Below are 24,608 nucleotides of genomic sequence, written 5' to 3' on the forward strand. Positions count from 1 at the left end.
TCTGTGGAGTGGGATATCGTAAAATTCGTTCATAAATTATTTTTACATCACTTACACAAAATTCATACAAAATTAGGAGTCTGTAGGAGCTAAAAGTCGAAAATTTTTAATTTTCATTGTTAACGTCCACCCCCGCAATCCATATTGGGAGAAGATTGTCATAAAATCGACTCTTAGATCATTTCTACCTCGCATATAGCAGATACTTATCAAATTTTGAACCTTTAGGAGCTAGAGCTAAAAAATTTAAAATTTTCATTGTTAAGACCCACCCCCGCATTCCTCTGTGGAGTGGGATATCGTAAAATTCGTTCATAAATTATTTTTATATTACATACACAAAATTCATACAAAATTAGGAGTCTGTAGGAGCTAGAAGTCGGAAATTTTTAATTTTCATTGTTAACGTCCACCCCCGCAATCCATATTGGGAGTAGATTGTCGTAAAATCCGCTCTTAGATCATTTCTACATCACATATAGGAGATTCCTACCAAATTTGAAGTCGATAGGAGCTACAGGTAAAAAATGGGAATTTTCTATTGTTAACGCCCCTGCAACCCCCCTTGTGGGTGGAATTTCGTAAAATCCGTTCTTAGCTGACCTCTACTCGGCGAAAGAAATATTCCTACCAAATTTCAAGTCGCTACGCATTATGGTTCCAGAGATATCGTGATGAGTCAATATATAGGTGGGAATCTCTTATATATATATATATATATATATATATATATATATATATATATATATATATATATATATATATATATATATATATATATAATGGATAGTAAATTAATAATAGTATATATGGGGTATTCCATGTCAAATCGACCATTTTTGAACTCGACCCCTTCAGATTTCGCTGAAACTTTTTCATTCTTTTCTACCCTTTGAAAAACGCTTTTGAGAATTTTTTCAAATTTTTTTGACCAACCCAAAAAAAGTTATGAATTTTAAAAAAAAATGGCTCTTTTATTTTCAAATAGCCATAACTTTTTTTGACATTGACTTTTGGGTACCTTTTTTTTTTTTCAAATTTTTGTTTTTGAATGAACTTTTTGAAAAATTACACAAAAAAAATTAAATACGTTAAATTTAACGAAATAATCGGATTTTTCGAATAAAATCGTGATTTTTTCAAATCACGTCGAGTTTTTTTTTTTTTTTTATTATTCAAAAAAAAACTTCAATTAATTTGACAACTATTTCCGTGAAGCCCGGAATGGGCCGAATTTTTTTTTTATTTTTTTTTTTAATTGAAAAAAAATGTCAAATTTTCAAAAATTAACAAAATTTTTTTTTTTCGTAAAAATTACTTCTATAACTGAATAAGTCCGATCCATCGATTTTTAGAAATTATATAGTTTACCTACAAGCTTTACGTGCCATTATAATGACTGGGATTAATGATTAATACAGTTAATTCTCAATGATTTCGAAAATAATGCATCAATTATTTATTTATTTTCTCTCTGACGCTTAAATATTTTACAAATTCTGTATTCATTCGAGTTTGAAAAGTTTTTAACTATCAAACAACCATTTTTATCCGGAATTACACAGTGTATTTGATGAGTGCCTACAATTGGTTTGGTTTTTAAGAATCGTTCATTTAAATCATTTGCTGCTGCTTCATAATCTTCAATGGGTGAAAACTTGACCATAATATTTGGCAAATTATCCGGATCAGATGCCCATTCAAAAAATCCGATAGGCGTTGTTATTTGCTTATCAACTGCAAGTTGGAGACTCGCTCTTGCTGCAAATCGTTTGAGGATGCCTCCAATCCCATCACACGTATCAAATAACATTGATACGATGGAGTCTTACAAATAATCATATTCAAGCAATCACTGTAGTGTTTCATAGGATTTTCTGTATTTCTTTTTAAAGAGTAAACATTTGCACCTAAAATGAAAGGACATAAGTGAACTAAAAATTCATGCATTTATAATTATTAACTAGTTTGATAATTACCAAGCATCATCAATTTAACGTTTTGGTGGATCGTACATACACAAATAGTATGTGTTCCACTTGCTCCAGCTAATATACAATGTTTTGGTCGCAAAGAAGCAAATTTGGAAAATCCAATTTTTTCTGTAGGGTTAGTTTCATGGAAACATTGGTACAGTTCTTTTAAATTAGATAAAATGAGTCGTTTTTGGACGTGGATTCGATTACCATCATCACTCCGAATCGAAACAAAGTCTTTCATCCCGGGCATCGGCGCACTATACTCATCATCGTTATAAAAATTCTCAACCTTTAATTTCACTTCATTAGTAATTGTTTTCCCTATGATAAAAAAAATGTTAAGTAATTAAGTTTTTAGTTGGTTTTGATTTTATGCTATACATACCTAATTTTGACTCAGGTGTTGACAGTATACCTTTTTCTTCAACCAAATTTTTAGCCACCCTTGACCAATGTTTTGATGTATTCATAACTTCACAGATATGTCTTTCACTCCAATTTTCAGGTAGCAATGTTAAAATTTGTATTTTTACAGATTTTTCTGTGTCTTTATCGTTGAATTTGTCGTGTATCTTTTCAATTAAAGAGCAAAAATTTGCAGCATCATCATCGATCGACTCATCATCGATCGACTCTTCATCGGTTGAAGAGAGCAAAACTTTTTTCAAGCTGTCAGATATTCGATTTATTTTGTTGTTCAGAAATCGATTATTATTCAATTTTCTTGATGGAATTGGTGATTGATTTAACAGTTGTAAGGCTTGGTTTATTATGGGTAGTTGAGTTGCAGCGCTAACCTGGGATGCAGATGTTGATTGAGAACCTTGGGGTTCGCTACTGAAGGACAAAGAACCTTAAAAATATAATAAAACATATAGTTGCTAGAAAAGTATTTGAGTATAAATAATTAAATAACTTACGGAATGATGTAGATAAAGGGAGATCTGTGGCAGTTGTATTGCTATCATTGTCGGACATCAACAGTGTTCGTTTGTTGATTAACTAATTCGGAAGCTTTTTTTCGACACGAACTACATAGTAAACTACAATCATCTAAACTTAACAATAATTTTACACTATCAGTCGCATGACGTAAACCACTTGTTTTATTATGTGGTTTTAACTTGAATGGATTACAACACCGAGAGATTTGCGTTTTTGACTCCATAATGTTTAGATAAATTTATTTTATCAAATAGAGATTTTAATATTATTTAAATAACTGATCCTTCAAGAAAGATTAAAACAGAAAAGTGTGTATAAAGAAGAGGAATAATTTTTTTATTTAACAAATGCACCAACTAGAATCTTCCATTAAACAATAGATTGCACAACAGATTTATAGGTTAGTTAAAATATTAAACTGCAAAAGTTTCACTTACAAATGAAATCATACTACCGTATAACATCTGCTTAATTGACTATGGGTAAAGCTATTTTTATCATATTCTAGATTATCGATCGAATTGATGTATTAAAATTTGAATCGTAGGCAGCATAATCGCAGACTAAGCTTATTAGTGGACAATATAATACCTTAAAATCGATTAATAGGACTTATTTAGTTAAAGAAGTAATTTTTACGAAAAAAAAAAATTTTGTCAATTTTTGAAAATTTGACATTTTTTTTTTCAATTAAAAAAAAAAATAAAAAAAAATTTGGCCCATTCCGGGCTTCACGGAAATAGTTGTCAAATTAATTGAAGTTTTTTTTGAAAAATAAAAAAAAACTCGACGTGATTTGAAAAAATCACGATTTTATTCGAAAAATCCGATTATTTCGTTAAATTTAACATATTTAATTTTTGTGTAATTTTTCAAAAGTTCATTCAAAAACAAAAATTTAAAAAAAGGTACCCAAAAGTTAATGTCAAAAAAAGTTATGGCAATTTGAAAATAAAAGAGCCATTTTTTTAAAATTCATAACTTTTTTTGGGTTGGTCAAAAAAATTTGAAAAAATTCTCAAAAGCGTTTTTCAAAGGGTAGAAAAAAATGAAAAAGTTTCAGCGAAATCTGAAGGGGTCGAGTTCAAAAGTGGTCGATTTGACATGGAATACCCCATATGTATATATATATATATATATATATATATAGATATATATATATACAATATAACGCGGCTTATCCGGACGATAGCGTCTCTAATTCATAATGGATCCGTTTCAAACTCAACATACTTCATTTTTAGACGATTACCAAGGCCAAGTTCAAAGATGAGATTAATCGGTCAAGTAGTTCAGAAATTACAGAGTTTCAAAATTTTCAAAATCCTAAAAATTCATTTTTTGGCAGATTCTTTCGCGCATAACTTCTGAATGAAATAACTTATCGAATTTTTGTGAATTTCATTTTAAAGCCCATTAAACAAGCTTCAATTTTTATGTCATTTTATTTACCTAAACTTAAAATAACGTATTCGTCTGTAGGTTTTTAATGAAATTTTACTTTTGCAGTCGTTTTTCAATTATTTTGTCCAATATATCTCATAAAAAATCTATTTTTAATAGTTTCTATACAATTTGTATTGTGTTTATAAGTAACCTTTTATTATATTCGTTAAGCATATTTTCTTGGCGGCAGCACAGAACCTCGCTTTTTAGTAGATTTCATATTTTCGTACTTTCGTGGTACGACCGGCCTATACAGCGAATTTCAACTGTATATAACAGTCACAACTTTGTCTGTAGGTAACATGTCAGCGCATAAACTTACCAAAAAATGTCAAATAAATAATAAAAATAATTTCTAACTAGATTATTGTTAATAAACTATTTAATAACAATACTGCACAAATAATTTACATAAAAATTTTAGAAAATAAAATTTAAAAGTTTGTTAGATTTTATTTGCTTCCATTTATATTTTGACAGCTAGTAAAGCGATGTTTATAAAATGATCTATGTACTCTTCAAGCATCTAATAATTTAATTTCAATCTTTCTTAGCCGTCTAATAATTAAAAACTAATTTTTAATAACCTAAAAAAAAATTAATTCTGTTATAAAATAGAATTTAAATATTTGTGACAAGTTCTGTGCATGTTATCGATCTTAATCAGAGCGTTTGTTAGTAAATTCTAAAATAACTTATTTTTTTTTTATTTATTATTTTTTACTTTTTTTTTTTTTGCCTGCCCCGACCAGTAAAACCTCGGCTTCTCCTTGGCTTTGCAAAAGTCGGGCGGCGCCCCCCTCTCCCCCGGCAAAACCGCGGCGCCCCCCTTCAACCCCTTCCACTGTTATTATTATATATAATTAATAAATAAATAAATTATTAATATTTATCATTAAAATTTGCTTTATGTGAAATCTACTTCCATTTCGGCTGCCGAATGGCCTTTTTTTTTTTTTGAAATTCTAAATAGCAATTAGGAAAATTTTTGGGGCTCCATATCTCGCTCAAAAATAAATGAATTTAGACAAAAAAAAACCAAAATACTCAAAATTAAAAAGTCTAAATGTGAATTTTTTTCTTTTTTTAAATTCCTTAATAACCTTCAAAATATCGATAAAAATATAATTTTTCTAATAAATATTAAACCAAAAAGTAAATATATTCATAATTAAAACATTTTTACTTACTTGTATTAACAAAAAATATATTTTTTTTTATTATTTAAGATTATTTTTCTCCTTTAAATTATAATTAAATATTAAAATTTAGAAAAATAAAATAATGATGCATAAAAATTTACAATATATAAGTTCAATTTATTTCAACAATAATAATTTAAATTCTTAACTAATTTACAAAATTCAACACTCAGTTTATAAAATTTAACACATAGTTTATAACATAGTTTTAAAAATTCTAATTATCGGTTAATTAACAATATATAACACATAGTTTATAACATAACTTTTTGTGCTTCAAATTGTAGACAACGATCACATTTATAGGTAAAATTTTCATTCGAAACTTCGTCAAATGATTTGTTGAGAAAATCTAAGCATCTGAAATGGGACCACTTTTTACACAGTTCACACATTACCCATCGAGAATCACCTCGAATGCTTCCGGTTCCACAAATTAAACATAAATTTTTTACGCTTATTGAATGTTGCACAGTATTTCTTTGTAATTTTAAACGCATCGCCTGAGGATTACATGGTTCCATTTCTTGAAGATTTTGTTGCAGAATTTGCCGAATAAAATGTAAAACAAATAAACCACAGCTATTGAAATCATCTTAAACAGGGTGATTGTTAGTTTTGAGTTGCCAATGGATTTTTAAATCTTTAAAAACTTTTTGGTAACAAAACACAAAATTTTTTATTACTATTTTTTTTATTTCTTCAGTTTCTTCTTGTGGCTTTGAATCCATGAAATACATATATACCCAGTGGTAGTATCAGCAAAAAAAAAATTCAGTGGTTACCGTGAATTTGGAGAGGCATAAAAATGTATTTTTTCCCACTCCAATATTTCTTTAAGTTATTAAAAAAATTAGGTCCGACAGTAGAACATTTTGTTAGAAGAATTGATCGATTGATTTCGCATATCAAATATGCAGATGTTGAATTCTGATCAAATTGTAAAATAACTACACTTGCATGATAATCAATAATATGATTAGTGAGCCAGATTTGATCGTACAAGGAGTTATAATCTTCATCAAAAATTCGAATAAGTTGTTGTTGTTTATCGTCGAGTCTTCTTATTGCTGCTACAAAATAATTCCGAGTTATAGAAGGACCATAATAATAGTTTCTATTTTCGAGAGTACAGTTTTTCGTGTTGAAGTTTAAAATTATATTCTTATTCTGATCAACGACTATTTTAAGATATTTTTGACTTTCATATGTATCTTTACTTCATTTAGGTCTTGAGCCACGATTCCAAGATTCAATTGATTCTAAATTATCAGGTTCATTTTTAGGTCTTGATCTCTTTTTGGCTTGTATTTTCGGTTCTCGGGTGCTTCTAAATTTTCAAGTTCTTTTTTGAGTTGAATTGCTCTCTTTTTAGTATGTACTTTCGGCTTTTCAAGATCCGCAGTTTTGAATTTAGCGCTGATTGAAGAGTAGAGCCTGTCGATAAATTGTCCAGCTTTTAATTCATTTACGTTTTCTTTTTTTGTATTTTTAAAATGATTTTCAGCAGAGGCGTTAGCGAGGTGTTTTTTTGCGGTGTTAAGAGGATAGAAAAAAAACATAAAAACGGAATTAAATATCTCATTATATACTGAAGGAACTCTGGAGATCGATATTTATTTCCTTCATAAGTTTTATCGAACGTTGCAGCTCTTTCTTCTACACGTTGCCGTATAGCTTCATAACGCTTACGAAATGGGCTACTCAGATAAACAGTATCATCTTCTTCGTCATCTGATTCATCGTCATTATCATTATCTACATTATCCAAATCTATTTCTACTTTAAGGGAAGACTTGTTGACTATTGACTCAATGGAGTTTTCAAGGTCTGGAGTTTTGAAAGAATAAATGAAAATAATAAATAAAGATTCAATAATATTATCAAGGGTTTCAATATGACTACAGTGAACAATGGCAGCAATTATCTCCAAGTAAAGCTTTTTTTGATCTTTTTTAATTTTATTTTTAACTATGTATCGAGAAATCATTTTCATTAGGTTTGGATAGCAAGTAAAGAGCGGTATCATATGAAAGGGCAACGGGATGTTATCATAAATAGCATTATAAATATGAACTAGATAATCTTTCACTGAGCATTGATTCCATGATTGGATAAAAGCGTTGATGCCAGCCCAAGACCAATCCGTAACAATCGCTTCAAAAGCAGGCCACACAATTTTATTTTTTATCCACAGATCTTTAAAGAATTCTAGGCAGCGCGAAATAGAAAGGGCTAAGTGTTCATTAGAAATCATTTCTATTAAGTAATAAATTTTCTTATTTACAACTACTACTCCAGCATAATAATAAACTATTTTTGAACCTTTATATGGTAAACGGACTAGGGAACCCGTGGCATCGAAATATAAAATTAAATTAAAATTACCAGTCAAGAATTTAATTTGTTCTTCAATACCCAAGTATATTGTGAATGGCGGATCGTATTTTTTAATATATAAATTACCCTCTGTTTCCACGGATCTCAACACTATATCAGCCACATCATTAGTGCTTCGATCATTTTTGCTTCGTTCATTCGTTTTTGCAGTTCGTAGGACTTCATGGGAATGGCAAAATTAAAAGTTTTTGTCAGTTCTCGCCAAATTGTCATCCATGTCATTTACTAAATCATCATGAACAATACCTGGTTTTGTTGTTTTTAACTGTTGACATACGAATCTTCTCCTTCCTCCTCGTAATTGGTAGCTTAAGGGAAAATTATGTTCAGATGGACCAAATGTTTCGTAAACACGGACTAATGTAGAAAATTTTGCAAATTTTCCATGAAATTTGAATTTCAGGGTACAGTCTGGCTGAAGACAATCAGCATATTCACGAAAGTGATCAACATATTCGTGCTTATTTCCATTGAATTTTAGAAGACATTTTACATCTAATTCCTTTGGCAAATGCTGTCTTACCCATATAGCAATCTTTTTCAAGGCTTGAGCAAATCTGGACTCAATTTCGATAGTTGTTAGTGTCTTTTTCAACCTATGGGTCTTGCTCCAGATACTTGTAGCAAATTTAATTGACAAGTCTTGAACAAGCCTTGTACAAGACTATTGAGAAACTAACTATATCAATTCTTGAGGAAGACTGACACCAGAAGCATGCTTAATATACTTGTGCATGAGTTGCTCAAGATTTGCTCAAGACAAAATGTTTTCAAATGAACGTTCGCATCATTCTACACGAAAAGAACAAAATGATAGTAGATATCCTGTCATAATATACTCAGTGATATGCGTGGTGAAAAAAATTTCATATATCATCAAATATACTATACATTACAAAGAATTATTTTGTAACATACTCAATATAATATCCGATTCGACTGACTAATTTTTTTGGTTATACCGCGTAATATTACACTGGATATCATGTAAAAAAATATCCCGTAAAATGTAAATTACACTCGGTAGAAATTTTGATTATATAGTTGGCGAGACTTTGCGCTTCGGGTATTTCTGGTTTTTGCCCCACCATCTCATTTTTATAGCTGACACATACGTATCGATAGCAAAAACAAATTAAATGTATCCTTACGCTAACCATATGCACTAAATATTTTTTTCTGCCCTCCAGGCGGAAAGTGGCAACTTTCGGCCCGCTGCGCTAAACGAAATTGCCGCTTTCCGCCTCTGTCGGACAGAAAAATAGTATACAAACCTATGGCAGGAAAATAATAAATATCTCAGATCACATATATGTCGACCTCGGCTTCGCCTCGGGCAACATATATGTGTTCTGAGACATTTCTCATTTTCTTGCCACAGGTGTGTAATATACTATTTTTGCCCTCCGGGCGGAAAGTGGCAACTTTCGTCCCGCTGCGCTAAACTAAGTTGCCGCTTTCCGCCTTCGTCGGACAAAAAAATAGTATACACTCCTCGGGAAGTAAATAAGAAAGCCTCAGATCACATGTTTGTTGACCTCGGCTTCGCCTCGGCCAACAATTACATGTGATCTGAGACATTTCTTACTTTACTTTCCTAGGTGTGTAATATACTATTTTCTTCTGCCTAAGCCGAAAGTTCAAATACCTTCCGCTTGCAGCCGGAATAAAGCAGCAGTTTCTATCCTCGGAATAAATGAACGCGCACGCGCAATAGTGCCTACATCGGCTCTCACGCATTGTACGTTCTTCTCTTTAACACATACTTTTTCCGTCAGCACTTCATGTTGCGTCATTAGTGCAATATACTATAATTATAATAAAAATAATGTAATTTAGTGATAATGTGATTTATGATAATGTTTAGTGATAATTTAGTGATAATGTTATAGTTTTAAAATTTCAAAAATTATCATATTGTACCAAAAAAAGGTTGATTTACATAAAATATGTTAAATCGCCAAGTCACTAGAATTATTCTTATATTAAAATTATCATCTAATATTATTATTAAGATTATCCATAATTATTATGAAATGAATACTTATAATTACTATTAATATTTATCAATATGAATATTTGAAGTTATAACACAAAATTAATTTTTTTAATATCTTTACTTAAATAATAATTTTAAATTATTAGTTATGATAATTTTAAATTAAGTCACTAAAATTAATCTTATATTAAAATTATCATCTAATATTATCATTAAGATTATCCATAATTATTATTAAATGAATGCTTATAATTACTATTAATATTTATCAAAATGATTATTTAAAGTTATAATAAAAATTATTCTGTTATTTTCATAACACTAATTATTTTTTTTAATATCTTTACTTAAATAATAATTTTAAATTGTATTTTTTCTTGACTGGGGGGGGGCTCCGCCTTCGGCTCGGGTGGCAATCACACACGCGGGACAGAATGTAGTACTTTCGTCCCTTGTGGCACAATATACTATTAAGCACATATTTGAGATGGTAGGGCAAAAACCGAAAATACCCGAAGCACAAAGACTCGCTAATCCAACTATACAAACGATATTTTTTTTTCTAGCGCCTGCGCGTAAAGTGCTGTTCACAATTTGTGGGTTATAGTTGATTAGTTGTATTGAATATATTTGAACATATTGAATAAAATATAAATCAGTCAATTTTGTTTAGTGAGTGACTATTTGTATTTTTTTCTATGTGAACATTTTTTTTGCCGTGATTATTATTGTAATTACAAGATATGTAAACATAGTGTACAAGACGTATGTTTTTACGTTTATACTTGTGACAATAAGATCTAACCTGTTCATAGTCACGCTAGAGTTCTATACTGCTAATATTTCATTTTTTAATTTTTATTTTTGTGCAATACCAATTATTATGGCAAAGTTATCATGGGTGTAATCAAAATTTCTACCGAGTGTAATTCACATTTTACGGGATATTTTTTCACATGATATCCAGTGTAATATTACGTGGTATAACCAAAAAAATTAGTCAGTCAAATCGGATATTATACTGAGTATGTTACAAAATTAATTCTGTGTAATGTATAGTATATTTGATGTTATATGAAATTTTTTTCACCACACATATCACTAAGTATATTATGACAGGATATCTACTATCATATTGTTCTTTCCGTGTACCCCTCCAATATTTACTATAGAATCAGTGGATCTCATTCAGCTTAACTAGTCCAGTCGGCCCGGAAAAAAGTGGTTTGTTGGTCACTTTTCGACAAAATGGTCCGATTTTCAATTTTTTTTTTTTTAAATACAGAAAAATATTCTCAACATTTGTGTATGTGTGGGAGGTCGTGCTTTTTTTTGGTTAAGAAATAGAGTTTTAGCGATGAACTTTCAATTAAAATATCTCAGAAACTACGCAAAAGTAGTCGAAACATGCGGCGAATGAAATTTAGAGAGTTAAATAACGAACAATATGAGCTAAACCCGATGTCTCTACGACCAATAGTTTACAAGATAATAATTTTTTAATGAAAAAACATGCGGTTCCGCTCAAGCGCTTATCAACAAAAAGCTGTCAGACTCAATTAATTTTTAAAAAATCGATTTCACAATGTAGGTATTAAACGATTCAGAATTTCATGAATCGTAAAGATATCCTATCGTGAGGAGAACTTTTTTTTGAAAAATTTTTTCTATTTATTTATAAAAATAATTAGTTAACAAAAAAAAATTTGTTTTCGCGATATTGGTATTAAACGATTGCGAATTTCATGAATCGTAAAGATATCCTATCGTGAGGAGAACTTTTTTTAAAAAAATATTTTCTATTTGTTTATAAAAATAGTTAATTAACAATTAAAGATTTGTTTTCACAATGCAGGTATTAAACGATTCAGAATTTCATGAATCGTCCAGAAAACCCATCAACAAGTGTTCGATTTCTTAAATGTTAACTATTTTTTTTTTGTTTATAAACAAATAATTTAATAAACTTTTAAAAAATCGATTCCGCAATATAGGTATCAATCGATTTAGAATTTTATGAATCGTAAAGATATCCTATCAAGTGGAGAACTTTTTTTTGAAAATTTTTTTTTTGTTAACTAATTATTTGTTTAAACAAATGAAAAAAATTTTTCAAAAAAAAGTTCTCACGATAGGATATCTTTACGATTCATGAAATTCTGAATCGTTTAATACCTACATTGTGGAAACAAATTTTTAACTTAATTAACTACATTTATAAACAAATAGAAAAAATTTTTTTAAAAAAAGTTCTCACGATAGGATATCTTTACGATTCATGAAATTTGCAATCGTTTGATACCAATATTGCGAAAACAAATTTTTTTTTGTTAACTAATTATTTGTTTATAAAATTAAATAAAAGTTAATTTTTTATCATTTGTGGAAATTAATATGAGTTTTAGTTGTAATTAAGCAATTTGTAATTTGTAATACAAATAATGTTTATCAATCAAGACAATTGTTTTAAAATGAGCACCACTGAATCAATACAGTCCCAAGAAACATGTGCTTGAGCAAGGTTTTGGTGCCAGCGTCTTGAGCAAAACCCCTAGTTGCTAGTGTCTTTTTCTACATATGGGTCTTGCTCAAGTTTATGTAAAAGACTTTCTGACGCATTTTTTGTACCAGAAACTCACAACAGAGACTTACCCATGACTTGCTCAAGATTTGCTCAAGATCAGTAATTCTCAGAAATGTATTTATTTCCAACGCACTTGTGAACCAAAAACTAACAGCAAATGTTGAAGCGTGACTTGCTTAAGATTTGATCAAGATGCATGACGCATTTTATGTCTTATAGGACGTTTTCCCCTCCACTGTATTGATTCAGTGGTGCTCATTTTAAAACAATTGTCTTGATTGATAAACATTATTTGTATTACAAATTATAAATTGCTCAATTACCACTAAAATTTATATTAATTTTCGGAAATGATAAAAAATTAACTTTTATTCAATTTTATAAGCAAATAATTGGTTAACAAAAAAAAATTTTCAAAAAAAAGTTCTCCACAAGATAGGATATCTTTACGATTCATAAAATTCTGAATCGATTGATACCTATATTGCGGAATCGAATTTTTAAAAGTTCATTAAATTATTTGTTTATAAACAAAAAAAAACAGTTAACATTTAAGAAATCGATCACTTGTCGATAGGTTTTCTGGACGATTCATGAAATTCTGAATCGTTTAATATCTGCATTGTGAAAACAAATTTTTAATTGTTAATTAACTATTTTTATAAACAAATAGAAAATATTTTTTTAAAAAAAGTTCTCTTCACGATAGGATATCTTTACGATTCATGAAATTTGGAATCGTTTGATACTAATATTGCGAAAACAAATTTTTTTTTATTAACTAATTATTTGTTTAAACAGATAATTATTTGTTTAAACAGATAATTATTTGTTTAAATCGATTGATACCTATATATTGTGAAATCGATTTTTTAATTAAGTCTTACAGCTATTTGTTTATAAGCGCTTGAGCGGAACTGCATGTTTTTTCATTTAAAAATTATTATCTTGTAAACTATTGGTCGTAAAGACATCGGGTTTAGTTCATGTTGCTCGTTATTTATCTCGCTAAATTTCATTTGCCGCATGTCTCGACTACTTTTGCGTAGTTTCTAAGATATTTTAATTGAAAGTTCATCGCTAAAACTCGATTTTTCAAACAAAAAAAAAAAGAACGACCTCCCACATACACACAAATGTTGAGAATATTTTTCTGAGTATTTAAAAAAAAAAAAAAATTGAAAATCGGACCATTTTGTCGAAAAGTGGCCAACAAATCACTTTTTTCCGGACCGACTGGACTAGTTAAGCTGAATGAGATCCACTGATTCTATAGTCAATATAGGAGGGGTAGGATGATGCGAACGTTCATTTGAAAACATTTCATCTTGAGCAAATCTTGAGCAACTCATGTTCAAATATATTAAGCATGCTTCTGGCGTCAGTCTTCTTCAAGAATTGATATAGTTAGTTTCTCAATAGTCTTGTACAAGGCTTGTTCAAGACTTGTCAATTAAATTTGCTACAAGTATCTGGAGCAAAACACATAGGTAGAAAAAAACACTAACAACTATCGAAATTGAGACCAGATTTGCTCAAGCCTTGAAAAAGATTGCTATATGGGGTGGACGGGAAAAATTCCTATAAGACATAAAATGCGTCATGCATCTTGAACAAATCTTGAGCAAGTCATGGGTAAGTCTCTGTTGTGAGTTTCTGGTACAAAAAATGCATCAGAAAGTCTTTTACATAAACTTAAGCAAGATCCATATGTAAAAAAAGACACTAGCAACTAGGGGTTTTGCTCAAGACGCTGGCACCAAAACCTTGCTCAAGCACATGTTACTTGGGGTGTACTTAGTAATTTTTTGGATCTGTTATCTGAGAGTTAGAGTGATATTAGCTGTAAGATTATTAAGCTGGTGATTTTAATACTAATGTGTTTATCAAGCACCAGGCTCGTATATTACATTATGCAAGATTTGTAATCTTAAATAACTTTTATAACTTGCCTTAATTTGAACAATACAATCTTGTTACTAATTATCAAACAACTATTTAGACCTGGAGCTGTCAAACTGACTTAGTGGCTGTGTAACAGCATCACTCGGCAAATTATCAACTTAATGGTGTTAATTATGTGCAATTGCTACAATTTTTTCTATAATTATTATTATTATTTCTTTTTCATTTTTTGTCAATTACTATTATATTTTTTAGGCTTGCAATTGCTAACACATCCATGGTCTACTCATTTAACAATCTATCTATTAAATTACTGTACTGTACTATTTATGAGCCATCTTGTTATACATTACTAATTTTTTATATACTAACTATTGTAACTATCAACCCTTTTATTGGCGTAAGCTGTTGGGTTTGTTTAAATAAATAAATAAAAGATAATTATGAGCTGTGATAGAATTAGGTATTTTACAATAAACATTACTATAATGTAATATAATTAATCCAGATAATTTATATAGATAATTTTATTAAGTGTTAATAAATATTTGTTAACTATTAATAAATACTAATACGCTATTAATAAATATACTTTCCTCCCAAATAAATATTTATTAAATGTTAAAACATATTTATTAAAATTTAATAAATTAAATAATTGTCTTCGAATAAATTAATTTATTAATAGTTAATAAATCTTTCTATCAGTGTATATTGATAACTAATAATTTACAAATTTGATAAAAAATTTTGTTCATTACGCATCGGTTATGTATACCATTTGCATTACTTGTAGTTGTTACAAACTGTACTCTTAAAGTAAGTCTTGTAGGTGAGCGGGTAAAGAATTAATCTAGCAAGTGTGAGGTTCATGGTTCGATTCCCGCGCGTGCCGGTTTTTTTTTTATGGAAATAATTATATCTAATTCTATATAATTATATAAGGCCATTTTTATATATAAATATATGTTTATCCAGTCTGGCTTATGCGGACACTTTCACTTATCCTGTAGGGTTTTCGAAGACTACAGGTTTCTGCGGACAGTCTTCTAAAGTTCCACGTATACAGTATGGCTTTTGAAGACACGTCCGCAATTGCCTAGTCCGCGAAAGCCAAGTCGCGATAATCTGCCTGCAAAATACTCAACCAATGGTTTATGAGAAACACCCCACGTGATCATTCATTTTGTTATCCCTCAATTTTTTATTCCTTTCTCATAATTGCCGTTCTCCATCGTATAATTGATAATAATTAAAAAAAAAACGAAATTTTCTACATACATAACACGGGAAAAAATGTTCAGGACTGATCAGACCTGTTCATATCCGATCAGACCTGAAATCCGACCTGATCAGGCCTGTTCAGGTATGTTCAGGCCTGAAATTAGGCCTGATCAGACCTGTTCATGTCTGTTCATGTCTGAACCGTTAGATACGCTCAGACCTGATCAGACCTGTTCATGTCTGTTCATGTCTGAAGTGTTAAATACGCTCAGACCTGATCAAGCCTGCTCATGTCTGTTCATGCCTGTTCATGTCTGAAGCATTAAATACGCTCAGACCTGATCAGATCTGATCAAGCCTGTCCATGCCTGTCCATGTCTGATCATGTCTGTTCTAGCCTAATAGAAAAGGATTAAAACTCCATATATCAGCTGACAAGAACTGTTCATGCATGATTTGCCCTCTTAAATGATATTTTAAATCTGGAAAAAAAATTTTATCGAACTATAGACTGCAGTTCTATTTTTAAAATTAATTTGTTCCGTAAGACGTATCAGTTTCTATCCCCTTATAATTTTAAATGTAAAACTTTCATTAAAAATTTCGGCTTATATAAGCATGAACTTTTTAATTTTCCATGCCAAAACGATGATTTTTAACGATGAATTTTGACGCAATGACATAAAATTTTTTACTTTGTTCCATTGAATACGCGAAAAATAAGATTATTTAGTAAAAGTTTGAGTTTGATAGCGTTAAAATATATCAAAATATGTCAGTTCATATCAATAAGTCCTTTCAAGGTGTCTGCTATTATCTTAAGCTACGCCTTGGTCTATTGCAGTAGTGTCAAAGGCTTTTAAATTGTAGAATACACAAATAATTCTTCATTTCCTGTACGTTTTTATTAAAAAAAAACTTCAATTTTTAAAGAAATCAATAAAATTATAATTACGGAATAAACCTTGAAGAAATTGTTTTTTTTACTTTACATAGAACCATATATTAATGGAGCGAATAAAATACATAGCCGTTCCAAATAAATCACTCTAATATACACAGTAAAAAACTTTGCGTCATTGTGTCAAAAATCTTAGTGTTAAAAATATTTGTGTTAAATATTTAACACTTTCATGTGTAAATTTAACATTTATTCTGTTAAATCAACACAAAAAAGTGTTAAATATTTAACATAAAAATTTTTAACCCAAAATTGTTTGACGCTATGACGCGAAATTTTTTACTGTGTATAATTAATTATTAATAATTAATTAATAAATTAAGTATAGAACTCCGTTAACTATAAGGATAAGTCATGTATAAAATTTAAATTACTTGAAGTAGTTTGAAAGGTACGCTAGAATCAAGATAAGTCATTGGGTCAATAGGTAAAGTATCAGTCTGAAGAGCGCAACGTAGATGGTTCGAATCCCCGTCGGCACCAATCTTTTTTTTTTTTTTATGGACCTAATCGAGTCAGGCATGAACAGATCTGATCAGACATGAACATGCCTGGCCAGGTCTGATCAGACCCGGTCATTTTTCATGTTTGATCAGACCTGAAGACTCATGCCTGTTCATATCTGATCAGATCTGATCATTTTTTCCCGGGAAGTGATAAATATATTTGTAACTACAAAAAACTATCAATAATATTGATGTAAAAATAGTTAACAAGCAGATAACTATAAAAATTTTTCAGAGAAAGAATTTGAATTTGAATTCTCTAGTTTTTTCTTTTATAAACAAAAATCAGCTAATGCATGTGAATCTCGTTTCAAATCATTTCATATGACATCGTATAACTAATTTTATCATCAAATCATCAATTATAATCGATAACTCATGTGCTTACATTGGTATGTTGAGGACTATTAACACGTTTATTTTTAATCAAATTTCGGAGTTCATTTTGATTTTTCTGCGAATGGAATTAAATTTCATATGACTTGAATGCCCTCTAGCATACCAGAAAAAAAATCTAGTTGATGTCTACATTACCGGCTAAAAGTATATTTAAAGTGACACATACACTTGAATTATACACCTTCTGTAGCCACCTTCCATAAATTATATGATTGTATTAAATCTCAAAAAATATTAATTAAAAACAATTAGCACTTGAAGATTTTCATAATAAATGTAAGTGAACGTTTTAAAACTTAGAGGAAAAATTTTTTTTCTGACAATTTCATTAGGAAAAAGTTTTTGAATCAACTCTTGTCTGCTTAATTCATTTTATTAAAATCACCTTAGTATTAAACATTTTCTTTGCATTTTTATGACAGTCACGCCCGAGGTGTCTGAACAATAATTATTTTCAAGTTAGCTGAATGTTCGTTCCTGTATGTGTTAGGATCAAAATATGTTTAACAACAATGAAAAATTGAAACGAATTGATATTTTACGACTTGGACTATTTAAGATACAATATTGATAATGGCTTATTTTTTAGAAAAAAAAAAAAAACGGATCTGAATATTCTTGAAGTTATTTCGAACCATCCCTGATAAAAAAAAAGTATTGAGACAAAGAAAAAAGTATTGAAAAGTATTGGTTTTCTAGTCAATCCAATACTTTTCAATACTTTTTTCTTTGTCTCAATACTTTTTTTTATTCAGGGATAAAAGTGAATTAATATATTAATATCGTTGTAGGACTTTCGAAACATCAATGTAAATTCCCATTTAAAGTGACACATGCACCAAATTTTTACACCTTCTAGAGTTTACTTCCATAAATTATATCATTTTACCTGATCCTAAAAAATATTAAAAATAAATAGCACTCATAGTTGTTTATAATTAATGTATGTAAATTTTTTTTAATTTAGCAAAAAAATTTTAGAAATTTTAGAAAAAAATTTTTAGTTTGAAAAATTTATGAAAAAAAATTCTGTGAATCAACTCATATCGGCATAATTAATTTCATTAAAGTCACTTCATTTATACACATTTTCTTTGAATTATTATGACACTCACGCCTGGGGTGTTGGACCATTGAATTGTTTTCAAGTCAGCTGACCAGTCGTTCCAGTTATTTTGCTTCAAAATATGTTTACTAACAAGAGAAATATTGGAATATATTGAGATTTAATAGCTTGGACTCCTCAAGATACAATATTGACAACATATTTTTTCTCAATAGACTCATGCATCTAAATATTGTTGCAGTACTTTCGAAACATCAAAGTAAAATATCCTTCAAGATGACACATGCAGCATACTTCTACACCTCGTGGACCCAATTTTTAAAAATTATATGATTCTATTAGATTTCAAAAAATATTAAAAACAAATAGCACTTATAGATTTTCATAATTAATGTAAGTGAATTATTTTTATTTTCGAAAAAAAATTTCAGAACTTTTAGAAAAAATTTTTTTTTTTTGATAAATTTATGGAAAAAAATCTATTGAATTAACTCATATCTGCGTAATTTATTTGATTAAACTCACTTAAGTAATATACATTTTCTTAGAATTATTATGACACTCACGCCTGGGGTGCTTAACCAATAAATTATTTTCAAGTCAGCTGACTATTTGTTCTAGTTTGTTTTGCTTCAAAATATGCTTACTATCGATAGAAAAATTGGAATAAATTGAGATTTTATAGCTTGGACTTCAAAAGATATTATGACAACAGATTTTTTTCTAGGTAGATTCATGCATCTAAATATTATTATAGTTCTTTCGAATTATCAAAGTAAAACAACATTTAAAGTAACACATACACCTAACCTCTACACCTTCTGGAGCTAACTTCTATAAATCATATTATTTTATTAGATACCTCAAAATATGAAAAACAAATAGCACTTAAAGTTTTTCATAATTAATGTAAGTGAATTTTTTAAAATTAAAGAAAAATTTTTTTTCTGACAATGTTTTGAAAAAAAATTCTCTGAATCAACTCATATCTGCGTATTTAATTATATTAAAGTCACTTAAGTAATACACATATTCTTCGAATTATCATGACACTTACGCCTGGATTGTTTAACTAATAATTTATTATTAAGTCAGCAGATTGGTGGTTTCATTATGTTTTAGCTTTCAGATTCGGTAATCAACCAAGGGAAAATTGAATAAAATCAAGGTTTCTTTCTTTGACAATTTAAAAAAAATTTTTTTTTTTTTAAATTACTTGATCTCTGCTTTATTTATGTTTTTTATATTGCATGAATAATAAACATCATATGCGCATTATTATGACACTCTTGTCTGGGTTGTTTAAAGTGTAATTTATCCTAAAAGTCAGCTGATTAGTCATTCCAAAATTTTTTCGCTTACAATTATATTTATTAACGATGAAAAAATTGAAATGATTAAACATATTTTCTGACTTCAATCTATTTGAAATACAATATTCATCAGAAATTTTTCTAATTTGAAATTAAGTCATCAAGTATTATAGTAGTTATTCTCAACAACAAAGTAAAATAACAATATCTGACGACTTATCTACAAGCCTGATTTTATATTAAGTAATTATCAATCTTATGATTTTATTAAATTTCAAATAATATTAAAAACAATGATGAGCACTCAAAGTTTTTAGATCTGACGTGGATTTTAAGAAATTTTTTCGATAGTTTCCTTCAAGCAAAATTTTTAAAATTAACTCATCTTTACTTAATTTATCTTACCAATGTCACTTAAATAATAAACAATATTTTCATCATTACGACATGTCTGGATTGTTTCAACCATAATTTATTTACGAGTCAGCTGATCAGTCGTTTCAGTATATTTTGGCTCACAAATATGCGTATCAACGATGAAAAAATTGAAAATAAATTTAGAAATCATGATTTGGATCTATTTTAGATAAAATATTGATCAGGTACTTTTTTAATGTGAAATTAAGCAATTGAATATTGTCATAGCTACTTCCAGCAATAAAGTTAAATAACAATATTAGATGACTCATGTATAAGCCAACTTTTATTAATTTCATAAATTCAATAAATTACAAAAAATATTAAAATCAATTATGTAGAAGTTTCTAAAGTTTTTATGTGAGTAATTTTTCAAAAAGTTTTCAATGAGAGTTTTTTTTTTTTATTTTTGTTTGACAATTTTTTTTTTTTTTTTTCAAGTTTTAAAATCACTTATTCTCTGCTTAATTCATTTTATCGATATCACTCGAACAATAAACTTTATGATTGCTGTAAAATGACACACGCTCCGGACGTTCAAACAATAATTTATTTACGAGTCAGCTGATCAGTCGTTCTAGTGTGTTTTGGCTTACAAATAGGTTTACCACCAATGGAAAAATTGATATGAATCCAAACTTAAACACATGGATATATTTGAGAAAAACACTTATTACAAATTTTTTTCATCCCGCCGAAACACGCATTTGAATAATCTTATGGAAGTAGGGACCGAGCGGTAACTGTAGAGGCAGCATATTTGTCGGAAGTGGCGCGCCCTGATGCTTAACAAAATCACTAAATGGGCAAAAAGTATTAATCAGTCGTATTTGAAGCAAAACAATTCAGAAGTTTAAAAAAAAAATAGCCACTTAAACATAGTCTCTAAAGTTCAATTTTGCCTCTACACACGTCATATGCCTGTCATTTTTCTATGGAGTACCGCTTGTACTGAGCAAAAAATAATAAAATTTCACAAGTTTGTCAGTTTGACGGTTTCGTCTTCATATATTTATATATGTCGTGATATATTAAAATTTTATAGTTGAAAAAATTTTGAAAAATTCATGAATTTATTTAAATAAAAAATAAATCAAAATCAAATCACATGTTAGAGTTAAATATTTTTGTCTATTAGCTTACAATTTCTATCACCAGTTGGCGTGACAATGTAGACACTCGATCCCTATTTCGCAGCAGCTAAGTAAAATAACATTTCAGCTGACACATACATAAGCTAATTTTAATTAATTTTATGATTTTACTCTACCTCAAAAAATATTAAAGTCAGTTAAAGTCAGCCAATGATGAAATTGAATTCTTATTCAGATAAATATTTAGCTTCTCTCGAGACCACTTTAATGAATCTTAAAGCGGTTAATATCGTTATATTGTTAACATTTCAAATACTGATCAAGTTGAAACGATAGTCGCTAGGTGGCACTGAAATTTGTGCATAACATTGTCAGTAATATATCTTACGCTATTTACGTAAGAAACTGTCTTTGACATCTAACTATCCATCCCTCGTGATAAGTAATTAAAATTCGTATGTTAAAAAAAAAACAAAGTTTTTCTAATCAAAAAAAAAAAAAATAGTTGAGTCTAAGTACTTTGAATTTTTCTCAGTTACCGATACTAGCGCTAGACCTATTCGCAAATAATGGTTGGGAGTATGTGACATGGATATTCACCTTTATGTATTTTTCTACACAAATATGCTTCAAGATTTATATTTAATTATAAATAATTTGATGGTGGATATTCAGAATTATTTACTACTGTTGATAAATGTATCATCTCAAAAAGTAATCTTTTAAAAGTTTACGAAATAAAATCTGTTCGAAAAATGGTAAGTGGTTTGTATTTTTTAAATTTTTTCTCACTATTAAAAAATTTTTGTTTTTATAACCACAAATATTTTATGTACATAAATGTCTGATATCTATTTTTTTTTGTTTACAGGCTGCTGAAATGTTTGATTTCAAGAATTTACGTGAAAGTTTAATCGATGATATTGCTATTGAATATGAGTGGAATGAATCGGAAGAGAGTGATAGTGAGATATTATTTGACTTACAAGGTATTGATGATGATAGTAATTCATGGAGAGAAGGAACAAATCAAACACTGCACTACGAAAAAAATAAAAATGATAGTGCTGATGGTCATAACAATTATTATTTAGGAAGAGATAGCTTAACACGATGGAGCAAAATCTCAACAGAGAATTCAAGTCCTGATTGCTCCGATTTACTATTTCAATCTGATGGTCCATCAAATGTGGCCTCTAAAGCCAAAACTACTAATAATTGTTTTAATTTGTTTGTTGATTGTGAGATTTTAAAACTCATAACTCATAATACGAATTTATATATTGCCAGTATCCGCAATCGTTACAGCCGTGATCGAGATTGTAATGATACAAACATTGCTGAAATCCAAACTCTTATTGGTCTACTTTTATTGATGAGTTTACTCAAATCAAAACATGATAATTTTGTTGAGTTATGGGAACAAAACGGGTTAGGAGTAAATGTATTCCGACTTTCTATGACATTGAATCGTTTCAAGTTTTTGCTCCGGAGCTTAAGATTTGGCGATGAAAATGATGAAAATTCAAAGAAAAAAAAAGATTGTCTTAGTCCATTAAGTAATTTACTTAATTTGTTTATCGCTAATTGTAAGAATAATTTTATTGTTGGCTCTGATGTCATATAATATGAGCAGATCGTTGACCATCAAAATTACTGCCCGTCATTGACCTCTCCGAAACAAGAATTTTCACGTTCTGGTATGAAAATTTTCACTCTCGTTGACACTTGTTTTAATTATGTGTTGAATATGAAAATTTTCGTAAAGAAACAGAGAAGAGAATTTAGTAATGGATTGAATAGTATTGAAAATTACGTAAAGCTTTTAATGAATGGATTCAAGAGTAATTTACTTTTAATGAATAATTTAACCAGTTTTTCGCTATTAAAAAATCTTCTAAGAAATAATATCACTGCAATTGGTAAATTAAATGGTAGTGAGCCAGAAATTCCTCCTGAATTTCTGATTAACTCTGATAAAGAACAAGTCGCATCTTTTTATGAATGTCAAAGTAATTTAATGCTTACGGAGTTTTCTGATAAAGAAAATAAAAATATGATTATATTGTCAACTCTACATACTACCGAAGATAATACATACAATCAAAAATCAGCTCGTGAACGTTACATAAATGCGGTTCATGCTACAGAGCGATTAAAAAAGTTTTTTCTTGAAAATTCAATTTCTAGGAGAACACGCCGTTTTTCGACGAGAATATGGTTCCATTTACTTGATGTCGCTAGCTTAAACAGCTATATTGTGTATTCGATTAATAATAATTTAAACATTTCAAGGAGAGATTTCATCAAGCAATTAGGATTATCACTTGTAGATGAAGCAATAAAAAAAAGAGCTAAGAATAAATATTTGCCTCGACAATTACGAGAAGATGCTGCACAGTTTTCATCTTCAGATTCTTTTTGTCCTAAGCTAGCAGAAACAAATGATAATAAGCCAAAACGTTGCTCTGTTTGTCCAAGATCGAAAGATGTAAAAATACGAACTTCTTGTTGTTTGTGTAAATTGTCAATGTGTAAAAAGCATATGGTTTCAATTTGTCCAAAATGCATTCATTTGTTAAATGATGAACAATAACAAAATAACACTTTTTTTTATTAATTTTCGGACGGAATATAAAGTCTCGAAAAAAAATTATAATTTTATTATTTGAATATAATACGATTGAAAAAAAAAAAAAAAAAAACATAAATTTCATTAATTTTATAATTATTTCATCATAAAATATTTAATTTTTTTTTTGTAATTTGTGTCTTAATCAATAAATAAATGATTGAATATTTATTTCAAAAAATTACGAAAATTACTTTTTTATATATATATTAGACTGGGCCAAAAAAATTAACTATTTTTTTTTTTTTTGTATATCGAAAATATTATTTGGGATGACAAAAAAAAAATGTTGTGAGAATTTGAGCCCTTAATATTTATATTAAGAGGTCTATCATCGCAACTTTTAATTTTTTTTTCCGGAACGGGTTTTTGTCTCATAACTCCTAAACCATCGAGGTAAATGAAATAAACTTAGATGTTTTTTGAAGCAAATTTAATTGTCTACAAAAAAAGACTGATTAAAATTTTTCGTCAGATGAACCGTTTTCTTATAAACACGCCTTGAAAATTGATAAGATTTCAGAATTTTATTGTTT

The 24,608-nt window shown here is 28.9% G+C and overlaps 3 protein-coding genes across 3 annotated transcripts; 2 read left to right on the forward strand and 1 right to left on the reverse strand.

The window, feature by feature from the left end:
• Positions 1-1,889: 1,889 nt before the first annotated feature.
• Positions 1,890-2,957, reverse strand: LOC123273797. The gene is made up of 3 exons (XM_044741268.1): positions 2,900-2,957; positions 2,365-2,832; positions 1,890-2,300 (listed from the first exon to the last, which is right to left on the reverse strand). Exons 1-3 carry the CDS (start codon positions 2,955-2,957, stop codon positions 1,960-1,962), a joined length of 867 nt encoding a protein of 288 aa, XP_044597203.1. The 3' UTR covers positions 1,890-1,959.
• Positions 2,958-21,214: 18,257 nt separating this feature from the next.
• Positions 21,215-23,067, forward strand: LOC123273819. The gene is made up of 2 exons (XM_044741294.1): positions 21,215-22,198; positions 22,312-23,067. The coding sequence occupies exons 1-2, from the start codon at positions 22,196-22,198 to the stop codon at positions 23,065-23,067; spliced, it is 759 nt and encodes a 252-aa protein (XP_044597229.1). The 5' UTR covers positions 21,215-22,195.
• Positions 23,068-23,142: 75 nt separating this feature from the next.
• On the forward strand, positions 23,143-24,128 carry LOC123273818. The gene has a single exon (XM_044741293.1). The coding sequence runs from the start codon at positions 23,143-23,145 to the stop codon at positions 24,034-24,036; it is 894 nt and encodes a 297-aa protein (XP_044597228.1). The 3' UTR covers positions 24,037-24,128.
• Positions 24,129-24,608: the final 480 nt, after the last annotated feature.

The sequence above is a fragment of the Cotesia glomerata genome, unplaced genomic scaffold (assembly GCF_020080835.1).
Source record: "Cotesia glomerata isolate CgM1 unplaced genomic scaffold, MPM_Cglom_v2.3 scaffold_14, whole genome shotgun sequence".
Classification (NCBI taxonomy): domain Eukaryota; kingdom Metazoa; phylum Arthropoda; class Insecta; order Hymenoptera; family Braconidae; genus Cotesia; species Cotesia glomerata.

What these genes read in the sequence shown, in the direction of transcription:
- LOC123273797 (XM_044741268.1), bottom strand. Translation starts at nt 2,957, where the DNA reads ATGTCCGACAATGATAGCAATACAACTGCCACAGATCTCCCTTTATCT. An exon ending in CCCTTTATCTACATCATTCC is followed by an intron (nt 2,833 to 2,899) that starts GTAAGTTATTTA and finishes TATATTTTTAAG; the next exon opens with GTTCTTTGTCCTTCAGTAGC. An exon ending in AACACCTGAGTCAAAATTAG is followed by an intron (nt 2,301 to 2,364) that starts GTATGTATAGCA and finishes TTTTTATCATAG; the next exon opens with GGAAAACAATTACTAATGAA.
- LOC123273818 (XM_044741293.1), top strand. Translation starts at nt 23,143, where the DNA reads ATGAAAATTTTCACTCTCGTTGACACTTGTTTTAATTATGTGTTGAAT.